General features: G+C 44.4%; 1 protein-coding gene across 1 annotated transcript in view; it reads left to right on the plus strand.

The window, feature by feature from the left end:
* The window catches only part of LOC138471850 (ER degradation-enhancing alpha-mannosidase-like protein 3), a 996165-nt gene that overhangs the window by 195256 nt on the left and 780270 nt on the right, over positions 1-20639 (plus strand). Inside the window, exon 3 of the mRNA XM_069609693.1 lies at positions 16494-16594. Coding sequence (XP_069465794.1) covers positions 16494-16594 — 101 coding nt within the window. The remainder of the gene's footprint in view (positions 1-16493; positions 16595-20639) is intronic.

Consider the following 20639-nt stretch of genomic DNA (forward strand, 5'->3'; position numbering starts at 1 on the left):
AAGCCCATTGATTTATAATGGGAGTATAGTGGGAGGGTTAGAAGCTCTGTACCTTACCATACTTCCATTATTCCCCAGACTTGGCAGGACAACGGAAGAGGGTCTGAGGTGGCTTTTCCCACCGAAAGTCGCAGTCCTTGGTTCACAGGGGTTGTAGGTTCTAGCTGATCTCCGGTTGGGGTCTTTCACTCTTGCAAGGGCTCTCGATAGAAGATGGCAGCAAAACATGATGCAGGACCCCTCTCAGGACTGGACTCTGGCCAGGGAAGCAATTTCCGTCAGTGGTCACCGCAGCACGGCGATGCAAAGGGACTCAGCAGCTGCGGTCAGACTTTCCCTCCTATCTCAGGTCCCCTCAATGCTAGGATGCCAACATTTCGTAGAGGTCAGTCTCGTTTTGCCAGCTGAGGATCCCCCAAGTTCCAGGTAGAAACTCGGAACAGTGAAGCTGGCAGCACGGCCGCCCAAAATCAAAGCTGGTCAGCCACAGGATGGTTCCACGGCACTTCCGAAGGCTTCCTTTGGCAGGGCACTGAACAGACATCAGGAATGGATGGACCCTCCACTCCAAGAGTCGCAGTTCCTTTGCAGGACTGCTAAAGATCACAAGCAAGACAGGGTTCCTGAAGCACAGCAGCTGAAGTTGGTCGCCAGGCCTCCTTCAGTCAGGTCTCGGGTTTCTTCGCGGGTCTCACAGCTGGACAGGATACTTGGCTCCTTCATGTTTCTCCAGGATCTCTGAAGAATGGGTGCAGGGGTCCTCCTCTTATCCTAAAAGCCAGGTAAGAGCTGCTACCCACCCCAGCCAATGACAGGACTAGCCCACACACACACATCCCAGCAGAGGTCCAATCAGACCACTGGCGGGAACATTCATGAACACCACTCTGACACACCAAAACCAGTTTGTGGATTGGGACCAGATAGTCCCAGTCCACATCCTGCCAGCAAACACACACAGCCCTCCAGTAGCCCGCCAAAAGCTTCTGTTTTCCCAGGCACTGCATGTCCTTATAAGGATTTCCTGGCCTCTTAGGCCGGGAAGAAGGCTAAATAACAAGATGGCAAAAAGGACAAGCAACAATTCTCATGGCACGGCCACGTTTGACCAGTATGGCATTTATAACACGCCTATACACAAGTGTTTACACAACCAGTAGCCACAATCTGTAGCCAAACGCAGCAAGGCTAAAACAAAAAGTGGGAAAAAGTCACTGCTGCCACCAGCTTATCCTTTTAGCACACCTACAGTAACCCAAAATCCTCTGAGTGTTAGTCTAGGGCAAAACAAAAATGTACCCCATTGTACTGCAGTGTAAGCTGCATTGTACAATGATAGACAGTTACCACAAGTGATACAAAAGTAACCAAAAGTTGTAACACAGTAACACGACTAAGGGAAACAATGTTTCCCAGTACTGATAGCCTGAAGGACATGTAAGTTTCCCCACGACATATGAGCAAATGCCAGTGCCGTGAAGCTAAAGGATTCACGGCACTGCAAAAAGTACAGGTCAGATTAAAAAATAAATGCAAAAGTTTGGGGGTTCCATGAAGATGGAAGGAAAGGTGCAGTAAAAAAGCGAAATCTTTCCGAACACACGCCAACTACTTTCAGCTGCCCTTTTGCCAAGACATTTTTATGATTTTCCACCAGCCCTCGTGGTCTACCCTCATCATTTCTGAGCATGGACTGTGGTATTAACCTTTTGTCCACCCTGAGCCCTCCCTACCCACCCTCGCTGCCACCCCCAACCTGTAGTGTAACGTACACCAGCCCCACATCCTACCACAGTTCGATCCCAATCAACCAACAGTGAACTAATTAACACCAACAAATACCAAGCAAATGCCATGGGTCTTACTGTTGCCGCTGTGCACCAACTTCAGGTTACCACTGAAACATATGTAGCGTAGTGACGTAAAGTTTACAAGCAAGTACTATATTCTCATGTTACTTGCAGAGCCGTTTGTAGTTACGTAGGGAAGGATCCGTCAACCCGGCAGTTGATCCTCGGAAGCTTCACCACTGGGGCTGCCAATCGGAATCTTGGCCTCAATAAATGTCACTGCCTCCCCCGAAATTGGAACCGGAGGCACGCTGGGAACATATAGGATATTTCACTCCCTGAGCAACTTCTTGACTCCAAAGAATTGACAAGGTTCTTCCGATACTGGTACTGAGAAGTCAGGGAAGATCCGGATGAGTTGGGAACCTAAGCGTAGTTCCTGCTTGTCTCTAGCCAGCTTGAGCAACTGGTCTCTGTCTCGGTAGCTCAGGATCTTTCCAATGATAGGGTTGGGAAAATCGACAGGTTTTGGTCTTGGAGTTAATGCACAATGAACTCTTTCCACCGCAAAAAAAGGTGACAGTTGTGGGTCGTCTAGTATCTCTTTAAGTAATTGCTCCACTGCCTGTTCCATACCCCCAGATAGGGCATCCTCTGTAACCCCAACAATGTGAATATTATTTCTTCTTGACCGGGGTTCCCGGTCATCACACTTACTCTTGACAATCTTCATATCTTTCACTGGGCTAATCACCGCCTCTTGAAGCTCATGCACGTTGTCTTCCGTTTCCTCTATTCTTTCCTCAGCTTCATTGATCACAATACCTCCTTCGCCAATTGTGTGCATATGAAAGTAACATTTACCGTGATACCAAGTTTTTCATGTACGGTTGCAAATCCCTTGGTCATAGCCTCCATCATTTGCTGAAGGTCAGTGGGTGATGTGTTGGTGGTGTGATTCTGCGCGGGCTGAGCGTGTGGCATCGTCTCAGTCTCCCCATGGGGAGCCGCATTAGCATGCTTGTTCATCGCACCACTTTTTTTCTCTGCGCCAGCCCCCCTTGTCATGTCGGGCAGCGTTGGGTAGCATAGGACAAGAAATCAGGCAGACGCTGGGCACGTGGCCTGGAGGTACAGCAGCCCGCTAGTATCAACCAGTGGTGTACCCCCAACAATAGGTCACTGCTTGCTTCGCACCCTTCCCTTGTTGGTATAACGGTGTAATGTGGAGGTGCCCATAAGGTATCTCATCCAGCCACTGTGAGGTAAAACAGTGAGTCTGCAGCTCAGTAGTGTCCAGGGCTATAAGTCAAGCAAATGATAACAACCAGTCTTGACACCAAGTTGACATGGTTTGTCTGCCATGGAGCAGATGTTCCCTATCGGGGACTCAATCCCGGGGGTGAGGTCTCAAAGGTCTTTCCATGGAGGTTGAGGCATAGCATCTTGTAACAATACCTATATAAGGGTAGTGGAAAATGCTCCCTCTGCTCACGCTCCGGTCAGTGCCCCCAAGATCCAGCAAGAGATATATGATGCACGCAAAATTTCATTGCTGCTTAGCCTGCTATATTACGTGCAAATGTAAAGATTTCACGCGAGACAGAGCCTGAGTGGGCTTAAACTGTAAAAGTCTCACCACAGCAGCCCGGGCTCTGGGACATGCACACACCACGACCACTCACTGCTCCATGGTCCAGTGCGCCCCTTTGCCCAGGCGGCAGGCCAACCTGACCAAAAGGATTACGGATCACACAGATCATTCGGTACACCACGGTTGTAGGTCGAATGGGCGAATCTAAATGGTCGACAGGACAAATGGTCGACACCAAAAGGTCGACAGGTCAATTGATCGAATTTATTTTTTTGGTTTTTTCGCATTTTTTTGGGGGGGTCCCCCCAACCTCCTTTTTTTTGCTAAAAACCCCTTTTTTCCCTAAACGAAAACCTAAAAAAAATATATAACTAAAACAAAAATGTGATCATTTGTGCTGTCGACCAAATTGTGTCGACCATTTGTCTGTCGGCCATTTGACTAGACACCGTACACCACCACATCCAGAATATATGTGCCGCTACACAGAGCCCAAACGCTAGGCAGCCATTTTAGTCGGCTGTGCAACAGCACCCTTTTCTGAAGTTTCTCTCATGCGAATGCTTGTAGTTGATGTTGGAGAAAATAAAATAACTTGTCTGTTACAACTGTCAACATTGACAGTGTATCGCCTATTTCTGTCTAGAAATAGGTTTATGTATTTTATTCATAGAGTGGATGTTTGTGTGCTTATATATCAGGCAAGGTTGTTTTCCTCCTGTTAACAGGCTGCCTTTAAATTGTATAACATTGCTGGTAACTTTCCCAGCAAAAAAATGTAGGGTAACTTGTCTGTTACATCCGTCAACATTGACAGTGTATCGCATATTTCTGTCTAGAAATAGGTTTATGTATTTTATTCATAGAGTGGATGTTTGTGTGCTTATATATCAGGCAAGGTTGTTTTCCTCCTGTTAACAGGCTGCCTTTAAATTGTATAACATTGCTGGTAACTTCCCCAGCAAAAAAATGTAGGGGACCACCTTTGGTTTTGATGTACTATTTTTAATCAAACTAAATATACTGATAAGATACAACTTGTTTCCTGTCTGAGAAATTGGGTGTGGGATTGTGTAATAGAGGATATTAGATTAGAGCTGCTGGCTTTTTTAAATGAATGATAACAGATTTATACGGTGGGCAAAAGTCAAGTTGCAAGCTACTAGCCACCCATAAAGTCACTTGCCGCCTCAATTCTATACATGCACACATCACATAATTTCTTACTCGCCAAAGGTCAAATATCACTAGCTAGTTACGTTGATGCTGTACATAAAGGTTATTCTTCACCCAAGGCCTAACATTTTCAACATTATAAAAAGAGAAATGGAAGGAGGTAAAAACAAAATGTTAATGAACTGGGCTTTGGAAAACAACGGCCTCTTGGACGAAATAGGTAACACAGAAGAAGACCTAAAAATCCAAATGAAGTTATAAGGAAACTGTTTGAAATTGATTTGATTAAAACCCTGGAAGAAGCTGACAAACAAACTAACCAAGAATCTTCCAACCAACCTAAAGAAATCAACAAAGTCAGAGGATATTTAGGGAAATTCCCTGATAAGTTTAGGTCGCACCTTTTTGCGGACTCGCCTTAATCTCGTTAAAACAAACAAAATAATGGTGATACGAGGCAAATCGAGTTCTGACAAATTCTGCTTTTGCAAAGCCACAGACCAAGTGGAAACAAATCGACATCTCCTTTTTATCCTGTACTGGGACACAGGTAGCAATAGCTACATATTTGGGAAAAACCTTAAAGTCAGCATCAACTTAAGATGAGGAAACATGGTGGTCTTTACTAATGGGTGGTGAAAAGACGCAATGGGTTATTGCAGTCGCCTCCTTTATGCATAACATTGGACTGGAGCAGTGTTTTGAACTAAGTTAATCAGGAACCAAGAAAGAATCTTTTCTTTTACGCTGTATTGGTAATTGACTGGAAAGCAAAGACGAAACGTGTGACATAGAGCACTTTGTAAAAATTGTAATACAATTAAATCAATACAAAAATATATATATCATTAGCAAGTGCTCATTTTGGGGGGTGGGGGGCTGGATGAGGTCTAGCAGGATACTGAAGACCCTGGACAGTGGTGACCTTTATTCCTTCAGAGTGCTCCATTTTTGAGATTTTTGTCTTGTTTTTGGTTTTCAATTTTGTCTTTTTTTACTTTTACAGACCACACTACTGTTGTGTGCTCCCAAGACATAGGGGAGGGGTAGAATGTAGTATTCCATCCTATGGTACTGTAATGTGGACTTTATAGCAGTAGTTATATAATATTTGTTTCCTGGGGTAGGTGCGAGACAAATCATTAAACTGTGTTTTGCTGCTACTGCTTGGACCAATTTAGGTAGGTTTCCCATTCTCTACCATAAGCGTTCTTTTTGTGCCATGTCTGCCTTTCACAGGCATTTGGGTGTCCTTATTTTAGTAAGCTGTTATTTCTTTTTGAATTTAAAGTGTTGAGCATATGGCCCTTTTAGTATCGTGCATGCAATGGATGGGGATGCAGAATAACTCTGACACCAAATAATCGAACCAACCCGGGAAGATGGCAAAGGTGCTGTTTTATTAACAATTATCTAAAACTCTGAGTTACAACGGACATCAATGGACATGCGCTCGAGCTCTCTGTGCATTTCTAAAAAAAAATCCACATATTTTATTTGATATTTTATTTATATAGCACCTATACACAACGTGTTTCGAAGCGATTCAAGGCGGGGGAGGGAGCAAGGGTAAATACAATGACATTCTTACAAGGCCTTGAGACATTAAGAATGACTAAATAAAACTATTGTACTAGGCCTGACGACATTTCATATAGTGCAAGAGCATTGAACACAAAATGAGGGGAGCAAAGGGGGATCGGGGCTAGGAGGAGAGGGGCAAGCAATAGATTATCTTACTAGGCCTGACGACATTTCAGATAGTGGAAGTGCATTGCACACAAAAGAGGGGAGCTGGGGTGGCCGTGGGGGAAAGGGGAGGAACAAACAATAGACTATCGTACTAGGCCAGATTACATTTCTGATAGTGTAAGAGCATTGATTATGGTAGGAGGAGGGGGAGAAGAGGAGAATGTAGGCAGGGAAAGCCAGAGGTAGGGATAGCCTGAGAATCGGATGAGTATGGTGAGCAGAGATAAGGCCGATTAATTTCAAGTGTCCAATGGAGGAAAGGAGAAAGGAGAGGGCTGGCCGAGAGGGTGGGATAGGGTGGGAAGAGGAGGGGGAGGAGGAGAGAGAGGGCAGGCAGTGATGGCTTAGACGGCATACCCTTCGAATTGAGGCAAGGGCAGGTGAAAACGAGCAGCAACTGGGCACATGCAGGTTCGTATTGAGGCATGGGCAGGTGAAAACAAGCAGCAATTGGGCACATAAAGTTTCGAATTGAGGCAGGGGCAGGTGAAAACAAGCAGCAACAAGGCACATACATGTTTGAATTGAGGCATGGGTAGGTGAAAACATGAAACCACCGAGCACAGCCAGTTGGTGGGAGTCTAGAAGGGAAGGGGAAAGAGGAGGTACAGTGTCAGATGAAAGGGAGAAGAGAAGAGTCGGAGAAAAATAGGTGCGGAAAGCTGACCTTCTGTATGTGTTTGGTGCTCCAAGAAGTCAGTATGTCCAGAGCATTGAAGGTTCGATGAATTCTCTGTGCACACAAAAAAGGGTGTTGAGTGGGGGCCCTCAAACCCAGCCAGGGAACGAACATGCCTTAGATCACGGGCCTTAGATCACAGACCTTGGAGGTGGGCCAGCTCGCCTGATTGGTCGAGATGTATCCGGGGATCAATTGCAGGTGAGGAACAGAAGGGCCAGCTCTGCACAATAAAAAAAATAAAAAAAGGAATCGGCCATGTTGGAAAGGCCTGTTCAAGTGGAGCAGTGCTCATCAGGTGCACTATAAGGCGGTCATCATACAAAGCTTCTTTTTTGTAAATGACATTGCTTCACAAAAAACTAAATTATGTCCGCGCGCTCAATGCACACCGTGCAATAGACCAACAAGAGCCCAGAGGGCTCACCTTCTTGAAAGTGCAGTGGGGGAGGGATCCCAAGGCCTCCAGGCGCAGGATGCAGAGATGCTTAACCCGAGTCAGAGGAGAGAAGAAAGTGAGCGGAAAGGCAGGCACAAAGGGCCTACATCACGGGCCTTGGAAGCGGACTGGCATTCTCCTGTCGGGTTGGTCGAGATGTATCCAGGGAGGACAAATCACAGGTGAGCAGGCGAGGAACAGCAAAAAAAAAGAATCGGCCATGTCGGAAAGCCCTGTTCAAGTGGAAAAAGCATGGCATAGTGCACATCAGTTGCACTATGAGGCGGTCATCATGGAAACAAGGCTTCTTAAATGTAAAAGGGAATTCCTAAAACACTGGCTTTACAAATTGCCTTCCTGCCTTCAAACTATTCCTCCATTTCTTCATTCCATTCTATTTTTACTTTATCCACTTGTGCTTTCTTTAAAGCTTGCAAAATGGGTCTTGTGTATGTACTGTAATCAAACACCCAGGCTCTAACATAGTTGCATAACCCCAAAAACTGTTGCATATGTTTTACTGTATTTAGCTTTGAGGTTTTCATAATCGCCTCAGCTCTTTCAGGTGTCCTCTTCTTTCCTTCATGTGAAATCAACTGCCCTATGTATAACACCTCTTCTTGGCAGTATTGTAACTTCTCCTTGTCTACCTTATATCCCTTGTCTGCAAGAATAGTCAACTGAATAGAATCTTGTCTGCACTCATTTTCCGTGATGCTACAAATTAAGATGTCATTGACTTATTGTATCACTGCACTCTTAAGATCAACATTGCCTAAATCCATCTGCAGGACTCTACTAAATATCAATGTGGACTCTCAGTGCCCCTGGGGCAGCCTGGTATGTTTTAGTCGAGTTTGGCGGAACGTAAAGGAAGTAAAGTCTTGTGAGTCTTTGTGCAATGGGATCGAGAAAAACACATTTTACTTCAGATTTATTTTAACTTACCCTGTTCCCTTTCATAAACCAACATCATAAGGGCCTGTGGTCCAAAGGACGCCTGTCATCTAATTCTTCCTGAAAAAATGTTGGACGCTGCTGCATTATCGCCATTAGCTGTGGGACGTCCCTCTTTTCTATCCTTACCCAGTATGTGATGCTCCTAAAGAACACCACTCCATCATCTGTTTGGTCTTCCTTGAACATGTCATCATCAGTTATGTCAGTTAATCTGTACCCTTCCTCAAGAGCTATTAATGTCCTCCATGGTCTACCCCCTCGTCTACTCCTTTGAGCATTGTCATTTCCCTTCGTACTATGGCTGCCTCTAATTCTATAGGGATAGTCTGTCCCCCCTCTTCGTCCATAGGTATTTGTGGTCTAAACAAAAACTCATCAGGTATCCACACAATTTTCCCACCATGCCAGGTAGCCATGTCAGTAAACTGCTCACTCCATATAGAAAAACCTCTGGATCTACTGGAACGCCTCGTTGAGCCACTCGCCCTGTGAACGCCACTATCAATTTGGCCACGTTTAAATAGTGTATTCCTGGAGTGGAACACACTATTCCGTGATCAGTGAATGAAATCATCATGATTAGTTTTTTCATCGAATCTCTTCCCAAAATGTTAATCGGTTTCTGTCGTGAATATAACAAAGGAACAGACATGTCACACTCTCCTATATACACTGGTAATTCATTAATAAAAGGAACTCGACTTGTAGCTCCAGAGAACCCTTGAGCATTCATGGCAATTCCCGACACTGGATATTTTCCTTTTTGTATACACTAACAAGTTGCTCCAGTGTCAACGGGAAAAGAAAAGGATTTGCCTCCTATCGTCACATCGACCCTTGGTTCCTCTTGGGGGCTGGTGTCACAGATAGTACTCAACATATCAATCCACCCTGTGAGCTGTCCTATTGTGGGTACAGGCTCATCCCCGTCCCTGCGAAAGGATTTCCTCCTACCACAGTGACACCTCCTATTCTTATTCTGGTGTCAGCACTTGTCCTGTGTTTGCATAATGCTGTGTCTGCATAGGGGCTTGTTGCGGCTGCCCTTGTGGTGGATTAATTTGCACTCGCTTTTGTTGCTGTACCTGCTGTACTTGCTGCATTTGTGTCTGATAAAATGTGTGATCTTGGGCGAACCCTTCCCTAGTTTGTATGCAATATGGTGGAGCATAAGTTGCCCCCCCTCTTGGAAATTGGCGATTTTCCTAGTCTCATCTTTCTTCCTGTTTTTCTCTTGTAATGGTGTACTATTGTGTGCTGTATCTCAGCCCAAGACTTTGCTTGCATCTCCACTTGTTTTTTCATCTGCCTCTGTACTGGCTCCAGCAACCCCAACCCCTGGCATAAAATGTGGTAAAATAATGCCACTGTCTTTTCCCACAGCTCGCTAGTTTCAAGTTGCTATTTCCCATGAATATCCTGAATGTAAGCAATAGGGTTTTATCTTACGTGTCATAATTGCACCCATATCTGATGTATCAGGGTACTTTGCCCTGAGAGCCCTCCACACATCTGCTCTACAATTATTAAACGCCACTCCATCATGCGCTGTGTTTTGTGCTGTCACACTTGAATATCCTGCTCTCCTCCATATGTCATCAGCCAGGAGACCTTTTATGTCCCTTATGGCCAACGTGTTTCGTCCTGTCATTTTTTCCAATTCTTATATCCATTTCCCAGCACCAAACTCAGGAGCTTACACCTTAAATTATCCCCGTCTATCTGCGGCATGGGATATGCTGTGGTCTTGCTCCCCCTTTTTCCAATAAGGGAAACTGTGTGAACCCCAACCCAGAGTCGTCTCCCATCATTAGTCTATCCATGGCAGGGACGATCGTCCCGGTCTGTCTCCTTGTCAGTAACTACCATAACCTGCTTATATATGGCAGCAATTCTCCCTTCTCACTATACGATTGTCCCCAGGGACGATCTGGCTATCCTATGGGATCTGGCGTCCTATCCTTAGGTTGTTCCAGGTCTCACCATCTTACTTCTGTATCCATTTGCAGGCTTCCTCCAGGGGTGCACATGTTACCCCAAGACTGGATTGTCTTTCCTCGTCCGACACATCTTGTCCCCAACTAGTGTAACTATCATCTTGCTCACCTTTGTCTAGGTTCAGTATGCTTAAGGACAATGCTCTACGTCTGTGACTGAACGGAATTTCTTCTTCGCTTCGTGATTGAAATGCTAGGGATTGATCACTCTTACCTCAAATTCATACTTGCTACCTTCCTTTCATTCTTGATGGGCCTTATCGATCTTTTCTCTGATGCTCACTGCATCAAAGCTTTCTTCTTCCAATACTACTGTAGATGCATTGCTTCCTTCATCAGAGGAATCTCTTCTATTCTGTCCCATTGTATTTCTGGGCTTGGCCTTACTGGTTCCTTACGAATGAGACTGGTATCAAGACGCCACTGTCTTCTTTTCTGTTCTATTTTTTCATCTAGTTCTCTTACCTTTCTTGCATACCTTCAGGTTCTTTCTTCCTCTTGCTTTTGTTCTTCTCTACTTACTCCTTCCCTTCTTCCCTCTTCTTCCCTTCGTCTCTGTAATCTTGTGTCCCTTAGTCTTTGTGCTTCCTCCTCTTCTCTCTTTGTTTCTCTTCTATCCCTACCGTCCATCGCTCTGTCTATTGTCATACTTTCTTTGTTCTTCTGCCTGGCCTTATTTATCTTGCTCCTCCTGATATATCTGTTCTTGTTGCTCCCTGCTCTTCCTTTTCTGCTCGTCTTCTTTCAATCTCTTCTCTCATTCTTTCTTTTCTTTCTTCTTCGTCCTTCTCTTCTCTCTGCCTAACTTCCTCAATGCTTTTCCCATCTTTCTAAAGTAATATCTGTCCTCCGATCCATTCGTTCTGCATGAGCGATATCTTGTCAGCTTTATCCTTCTCTCCTTTCCATCTCTTAATCTCCCTGTCTATTTCTGTCGACAGATTTGACCGCTCACTCCTTTCTTCTTTGTCTTGTATGATCTTATAGATCTCTTATTTTCTCTTATTCTCCTCTGGACTATCATTGCTACTATAAGCGGGTTGTTCGTATATTGGATTACTATACCCTGTCGCCGCTTTAAACTCCTTTAAAGGATATAATCCTATTTCATCTGTACTAGCATCTATTACTTCAGGCGAGGTAAGGGGAGCTGAGAGCTGAACACCTTCCTTTTAACGCTGACTAAGCATCCACTCCTCAGGTGGCGGATCTTCACTTTCTACTTGGTACATTTTCCAGAGCTCTAGAATCTCTAATCTTTTCTCTAATTTCTTCCCTGTGTATGCAGTGTGCAAGTATGTAGTCATGTGTTGCAATACCGCTTTTGACAACAATCCCCCTTGTAGCCACGGCATCAACATTTTATCTGCTGGGCCTTTTATCCATTCCGCACTGTACTGTTTAAGCTTGCGCATGTGCTTTGGTAAGGTTTTGTATAGGTGAATAAGAGTGTCTCCCATGATGACAAGTCTGAATTGACTATCAATACTTACCAGACTATTAAATAAACTTTGTACTTTTGCTTAAATCGCCACTTTTCAATGTTTAAAACAAAAAATATGAGCGTGCACCATCAGTCGCTGCTCAAGCCTCTAATTTCTTAATTAGCTATCTCTACCTTTTGATTGGCACCAATCACTTTGCTATGCTTAATCACTATTGCTCCTCAACTTTTTCAATTACTTCACAACTTCCATCGCTCTTCGATGTTTTTACTCAACAAACAACATACAGACTAGTCGAAATCTACACATTAATAAACACTGTGATCACCTTTTTCTCTCTCGGCTTTACTTTACACCCTATACAGAGATTGATATGTCACCTTACATAATCCTGTTTACGCGTTATTTGTTTCTGCTCTACCTGTGTTGGGATTTGAAACATCTCCTTTCGGAAACTCCCTTGAGCCAGGACTTCTAGGCGCTACCTTTTCTTCACACACTATTTCCTGTTAATTCAAAAATGATCACAATCCCAACCCCTTCATTTGCCATTCCCATTAGTCTACTCACCATTCGTTCGTTAATGGACTCGAGGCCTTCGGTATCGACGCCTCCTCCAATCTGACCACTTTGCCTTTCGTCCGCGGAGCGCCCATTTTGTCAAAGGGGACATGCCCACCGTCTTGGTTCTTCTTGCAGGTTTATTTCTATCCGCCGCTCTCTACAGGAAACCCTGTGATCTTCCGGCTAATTGGCGGAGGATACTCGATCGTCTGAAAGACTGGGGACAAACTAGTTTGAATCTTTTCCAACCATCCGCACTGCTACCACGTGAACATATGCCCATTTAGTAACATGCATGCCATGGATGGGGATGCAGAATAACTCCAACACTGAATAATCGGACCAACTAAGGAAGATGGCAAAGGTGCTGTTTTATTAACAATTATCTAAAACAGGGAGTTACAACGGATATTAATGGACGTTCGCTCAAGCTCTCGGTGCATTTCTCATAAAAACATGCTTATATGCAAAAGATATGTCAGGCGTCACATCATACTACGTGGCAAATAAGAAAAACCTACACTGTATTGTGATAAGTTCAAGGGGAACATCTAAGTATACTTTCTATAAGGGCTGGGATTATGATTGGCTATCTACTGTCAGGTGGACAACTTATGCCTACCTCTAAAACATGTCCTCTTCAACACTGTTAAGTGCACGGTATATCATTGGCTCTCAAACTATAAGGCCCTTAGTTATACGGCCCTCTAATTGGTTGGCACGCTCGTGCCATGTCTGGAACATTCGGTTCAATTAGCAACACGTAAGCTCAGACACAAGTGGGATGAGGTGGACTTGCCTTTACGCTCCCCACCCAATTAGGCCAACATCTCTCATCACCCATGCCTTTGGCTATGAAGATTGTCTTTGAACTTGCCTTGCACTGTATTCTTGTCTCTGGGAATATATGTGAGTGCGAGCACTCACTATCGTTGTTCTAGAAACGCACGCTCAACTTTATTTCCATGCTTGGCTCACATGACGGGAGATCACAATTTGGTCCATTTTGCAGCATTTAAATGTCTTAAATGAATAAAACTTGGTACGCTTGTTGTTCTTTCTTTGCACCTTAACAAGGGATGATTCAGATTCGCACGTTCACTGCCTTCAAGAATAGATAACCGACCTTGTCTGCTTCAACTTTGATACCAGGCCAGACAGCCTCGCCATTCGTTTCCACAATCTGTTTATTCTTGCTGCGACACAGTTCTCGCCTTTTCTCACCATGGGTCCTGGCTTACTAAATTCATGACACCGATGTCCAGTTTCTATACAATGGCGGCTTTGCCTGCAGTCTATTCACTACATATAGCCAGCTTCTAAGATTACTTAATCTACTTGCGTTACAGCATCTGTACAGTTATTGAATGGCTTTCATTTTCTGCAGTGCTTCGCACACGTGCAATCTTTTTTTTGCATAGGAAAGGTTACTTCAGCCAATATTCTCAGTGCCTCACACTGGTCTCTGAGGGACGTCACTGGCTTCTATTTCACTCTTTTTCATATTCTGTCAGGGAGTTCCTCCCCCAGATTGTCGTGTCTTCGGGGATACCTTTGATAGGGATTTCTCAGAGGATACCTTCTTTCGAATATTTGCTGTGGTATGGTCACAACTGCTGCTGTTAAGCATGCCGCAGTCTCCGACTTTAACATATAGGAGGCAGGGGGGTGGCTTTTCCTGTAGAGGCATGCAGCTGCTCCTCTACAGTGTCAGTGTTTCCTTCAAATAAGTCATACTGCTAGTTAATTGTTACTTCTAAAGTTCATAGTTTATCTTGAGCGATGTGTTGAATTTAATGTTTAACCCATAGACCAGTCCTTTTTTTTTAAACCATCCACTGTTTTGTTATATCTGCAAGAAGGGTCACAACATAATAGGAATTGTCTGCTGATCACGAGAATAAGAGAGCATTTTGTGCTAATCTTCAAAACTCCTGCAGCTAGTCTATTCTGTATGCAGTACATTTCTATGTTCAGTGATGGTACTAGAAACTGGTATTTGTTTGCATCAAGCTAACCTGTCTTATGCGAACTATAAGCTAAGTAGTTCTCTGTAATTGTGATTCTTGCAATCATTTCTGAACTATGCCATTAGAGTCCATTCACACATTAAGAAGCATATCAAGAGGTACAGAAACTGCCGAAGTCTGTGGGGAGGTCATGCAGGATCAAAGCCCATGCAGACCTTGCTCCTCTGGCCTTTCAGTGCAGTTGCACATTTCCTTCCAGAAAGGTATCTGTTGGAACTGTTTTTTGGTCTGCATTCTAATATAAAATGTTGAAAAAGTCATTGAGTGCCTTCTCTCATTACAGTTCAAATAATAAATCATAGTTGAATTAAAATGATGGTAGTTGCCAAAAAAATTGTGTTGTGGGTTGGATAACCAGACATTGCTTGTGGAAGTTCAGTGGACATCTATATTTAGTTGTAGTAGTTGATGGTTGTTTAACATGGGGACACAAAGGCATGTATAAAAATGTAAGGCCAATCTGGATAATTAATGAGCTTCATTACTTTTTTCAAATAGTACGATTTATCTGTTGCACCTTTGTTTGAACCCTATAATGCAAAGAGCTGCCTTGGTGGCTGTGAAGCTCTGGAGCTCTACATTTGTGCATTTTAAAACCTTTGTGGAACTAGGAATAGTCCCCTATGTTGAGAATATGAGGTTGAAGTTCTTCATCTATGGTTTAAATACAAACTAAAACACACAGGATTGTGCCTTTTATAAATCTGAGCTACCAAGCAAAACTGTTGCGGCATACATTAAGCAGGGTATAAAATATGTGTAGTGATATTTGACAATTGGCGAGTAAAAGATGGTGTACTGTGTAGAATTGGGGTGGCAAGTGAAGTGACATTTTTAGGACTGGCTAATAGCTTGCAACTTAAATTTGTACCTACTGCATTAAGGCAGATATGCATCACAAATGATACATGAAACCATTTAGTTTTCAATGTGTTTATATTGTTCAAGTGGATGTACAATGTATGCATAGGAAGGTCTGCAAGGTGGGTTGGGATAGAACCCTTCACAGAAAACCTAGTGGGGATATTAGAACCACATATTAGCACCAAATACCTTACATACATTTGAAATGTAACATTTACAACTTTCTTTAAATATCTATTGTTTTTAGATTATAAACTAAATATATGTAGTGGAATGGTATAGGTGAACACAATAACAAACAATGCAAATTAACTTGTATGGTACTACAGTTTCCAGCTGTGTTGCTGTTGCATTATCCTGTTTGCCTTTCTGCTATTGTGAAAGTAGGGTTTCAGAGGACTAATACCTCAGCACAGGAATTAAAGTTCGTCAGGGTTATCCGTCTGGCAAACCTGGCCAAGTCTTGTCCTCAAGAGCGAGATCCACTACGTTTTCAAGATATCCACTCACAAACAATAGTGGTTACCCTGATAATGTGGTGCAATTGTTACATGGCTGAGGGCTCTCAAAAACAATACTTGGAGACCCCTGCTTTCTATGGTCTTTGCATCCCTGCTGTGGCTCAGTTGGTGACGTCGGGCTGAGTAAAGCTTCATGTAATGCAGGGGCAATATATGATCATTGTTCTTTAGGGAGAATATGCTAGTATGATCTTCTGCACTCTGCAGAACACCAATTACCTTTGTCTTTGCTTTATCTCTTGCACCCTTTTCCATGCCGATGGCGTTTGCCCCCCTCATAGACAACAGGAGTACTGTTGTATATATCTTTTTGCTCGAACACCATAATTAGCATAGTCCTCTTGGAGGGTTGGCCGTTTTCTTCGCTATGCGATTAACAGCATTGAAGAACTCCTAATGTGGTTACCTGTTGGAGTGCAAAGGGTAAAGACTGCAGACAGATTGTGGTCTTGATCTAATTTGGGTAGTTGGTCTGATTTGGAGAGTGTGTGGGAGATTACGTTAGGTTTGGGAAAGGAATGTAAAACAATTGTTTTAACTAAAATCTGTAATTAACCAAAAGTTTTCTGTGAACAATTCATTCAAAAAGATCATTAGGTATTTTTGATTCCTGTAACGTGATTGTTTAGTTTTGACAAATATGACCATTTTGACACCATGTTTGTCATTTATCTTAATTTAGAAATATGCATATCCTGCAGATGAGCTGATGCCCCTGAGCTGCCGTGGCCGAGTGCGGGGGCTTGAACCAAGTCGGGGAGACATCGATGACGCCCTTGGCCAGTGAGTATTCGGGATTGTAGCTCTCATCTCCCGTGGTCATCCTTGAACCTTCTTGAGGAGTTGCTTTCCTTAGTCTCTTCCATGCATCCCCTGCCCTGGGTGCTCCTGTTAAGTTCAAATAATTATATTGTTTTTCAAAACGCCATAAGTACGCACTATATAATGTTTGTTACGATGGGTTTTGGAACAGCTCTGTGGCAGGGTTCCAAGAGGCCATACTAGTTACTGAACAGGGTAATTGACACTCAGATATAGGAAATCTCTATACAGGTGATCGTGGACTGAGCAGTAAGGCAAACCTCAGGAGATATGGGGGTGTTGTAATAATACAGTTAATCACTTGCATATCTTTCCATACTTCAACGACTGGCTGCTTCATGTGGCAAGTCTCGGGGATTGAGATTGGGATTTGTTGACCAGGAGCAAAGAGCAACGCCTGGGTTTCAGGCATAAAAAGTTGGGCAGGAGCTACCTCTGGGGAACCAGAAGCTAGTAGAGGCTGTGCAGAAAATCTAACTTTGCTCCCATTGCCTGGCAATTTCGACAGACACACACACAGACACACACACACACACACACCCACGCCCCAGTATCCGAAGCTCATAGTCTTTGATTCCAGGGTTTTTGGGCCTCATCCATCCTAGCAATCACTTGCATACACCTAATAAGATGGTTATAGCTTCATCCAGTGAGTTGCTCTAATCAAGGTTTTCTGCCTCAATCAATACTTTGAATGGATTGTGTCCTCCCACATATTCATCTTATGATATTATATCTCTCCAGCTTTGCTGCTTTGGAAAAAATGTTCTCCACAGAGGGCGCTGTATGCGGTGTCATCGCGTCGATGGTCATCGTCAGCATAAATAGCGCATGCACAGCGCTTTGGCTTCAGTTCTTTTTTTCCGAGCTTACGCTTTGAGTCATTAACGGCGCTATTCAGTTTTTCACAAGAAAAATGCCTTCTTCGACACCAAAGTTCGGTTTAAAAAAAATTCCAGGACTGCGGATCGAAGATGTCCATTATGGATCCTCACTGCGCCTGCCTGCGGTTTCTGGGCTCTGGGCACCGTACCGACGACTGTGGGTCCTGTCAGGCCATGATGTAGAAAACTCTCAGGGAGCGTAGAGGTAAACTGGTGGTGGGGAGGTTAGCTTCAAAGTCTTCTTCGAAGCGGGAGAAAAAGTCTGGCGAATCTAGAGACTCCACCTAGCGTTACTGCCTTCCTTTTCAAAAAAGTCCTCCAGATCATCCTGCATGATACAACTCTGTCAAAATTCTGGATCCGCTCCTTGTGCAGGACATTTTAACCCAGCCAGAGAAAGGTGCAATAGAACATGTACTTGTAGCAGAGAGGAATAAGGGTTGGTATTCCCCCTACTTTTTGATTCCCAAGAAGGACGGAGGATTGAGACCCATCTTGGATTTAAGAAAATTGAACAAGTTCCTCAGAACGGAAAAGTTCAAGATGGTTACCCTTTCTCAGATCCTTCAGGCTCTCCAACTCCAAGACGGGTTGGTATCATTGGACCTTCATTATGCTTACTTTCATGTGCCAATTCATCTCAAGCACAGAAAGTACCCAAGGTTGGCAGTTCTCATTTTCAATTTCGAGTTCTGCCATTTGGGCTGACCTCCGCCTGAGGGTTTGCACCAAGTTGATGGCGTTGGTGGCAGCGAGTCTCAGGAGAGGGGGATTCACGTCTTACACTACCTAGACGATTGGCTGATCGGGGCTCATTCACCCGAACAAGCCCAGGAACATCTCGGTGTCGCCTGCCACTCCCTTCACAGTCTGGGCTTCTCCCTTACAACAAGTCCCATATGATACCATTCCAATGACTCCAATTCATTGGAGCAGTCCTGGATACTTCCTCGGGGAAAGCCTCACCTCCCGAGGTGAGAGCTCAACACATTCAGCGGATGGTAACAAAATTCCAAGATGCCCAGCTTTTTCCGGCCTTTGATTTTCTGAGGTTGCTCTGTCTCATGCAATCCTGCACTTCTCTGGTGCCAGAGGCCCGCTTGAGAATGAGATCCCTTCAATGGGCTTACAGGACTCAGGGAATATGTCAGACCAACTGCAGGTTCCGAGCAGAGTTGCTCAGGACCTTCTATGGTGGGCTTGCAAAGACTTTCTCAAGGGAGAATCTTTTTGGCAACCATGGCCGAGATAACGGTAGTGACGGACGCCTCAATCACGGGGTGGGGAGCCCACACCAACAAACTGACAATCAGCGGTCGTTGGTCTCCATCGGAGTCCAAACTAAACTACGCATCAACCTGTTGGCGCTGAGGGCGATCAGACTAGTGCTGAAGGCCTTCCTGCCCTCTGTACGAGGAAAGAATGTCCAGATAATGACAGACAACACAGTGGCCATGTACTACCTCAACAAGAGAGGTGGTGTAGGGCCACTACCACTGTGCAGAGAGGCAATGCAGCTCTGGTTCAGGGCAATACAAGAAAGAATCTCTCTGTCGGCAGTTCACCTAGCCGGAGAGGAGAGCACGGCAGTGGACGTTCTGAGCAGGCAGAGCACAGTCTCTCACGAGTGGGAACTAGCTCAGGAAGTCCTTCAAGAGATCTTCACCCTTTGGGCCTTGCAGTCACCAACAAGAAAATATCCAGATGGATTATCCTGACCATTGGCGTATGTTAGACTTCGGGTAAGGACCTGCCGGAAGGCCTAACGGCTCATTCCACAAGGGGCATGGCAACCTCTGCGGCTCTTCAAAGGTGTGTCCCAATAAATGATATCTGTTCAGCAGCCACCTGGTCGTTCATTCATACATTTGCCAAACACTACTGCCTGGATTCTTCCTCCAGTCAGGGAGGACTTTTTGCTAAAGCCGTCCTCCATTTGGTCCATGATTAAATTAATTGATACTCCCACCTTCAATTTGTTACTGCTTTGGGAGTCTATCATAAGATGAGGAATACGTGGGAGGACCCAATCCATTCGAAGAACAAGTTACTTAACCTGATAACGTTCTTTCAATTGGATGTTCCTCCCACGTATTCCTCATCGACCCTCCCAGCCTACCCCGCCCAACAATTTACATGTATTACACTCTGCGCTTTCTGAGAGCCTACAGTCTTGCGTACGCCTGGTTAATTCCTCTAAGAAGGGGAAGGGAAAAACGGAATTGAAGCCAACGGGCGCTGCATGCGCTATTTATGCTGACGATGACGTTGACGATCGACAGATTCCCTCTTGGGATATTGACGCGACGACACCACATACAGCGCCCTCTGTCGAGAATTATTTTTCCGAAGCAGCAAACTTGGAGAGATATTATATCAGAAGATGAGGAATATGTGGGAAGAACATCCAATCGAAAGAATGTTACCAGGGGTAAGTAACGTGTTCTTCTCTGTTCCACAGGTGCAGATATTGTGCATTCTTTGATGGAGTCAGCCCTCCAACCTCCTAGTGTGTGTCCCCTTTTCACAGCAGTCTCCTTTATACACACTGACCACTGCTCCTTTCCTTTTGGGATTGGGGTGGGGGCGCACAGCTGACAATCTTCAGGTCTACAATCTCTGGTCCTCGTCTGGGAGGCAACTGCCAATTCAATTTAAATGAATTAATGACTATCTTCAAATTCCTGAGAGCCTTCTTCCTGAGTATAGTAGGCAAATATACATTAGTCTTCAAAGACAATACCATGTTGTGTACTATGTCAATGGTTTTGGGGGTACCATGTCCCCTCAGATTCTTCTGGCAGGACATCAGAGAGTGGGTTGATTTAACATAACCTCTATCTTGGATTGCTTCATATCCTGGGGAAATTCAATGTAGAGGCACATTTCCTAAGCGGAATCTAAAAAAGAAGCCACTGCTGCAGAATTTCACCCAGAGATCCCTCTAATATACCTATTGGAGTAATGGTTGCGGTGGGGTAAGAGGGGGGGTCCCCCTAGTGGACATATTTGGCAACCAACTAAATGCCCTGTTTGCCTCCTGAATGGGTAAGGGCCAGGGTTCTTTGGAGGACGAGAGTTTCATATGTTTTAGTTTGATTGTCCTCCTCTTCCTCTGAGCC

Source organism: Ambystoma mexicanum, chromosome 8, assembly GCF_040938575.1.
Source record: "Ambystoma mexicanum isolate Mex_15411 chromosome 8, UKY_AmexF1_1, whole genome shotgun sequence".
In the NCBI taxonomy this organism is placed as follows: Eukaryota; Metazoa; Chordata; class Amphibia; order Caudata; family Ambystomatidae; genus Ambystoma; species Ambystoma mexicanum.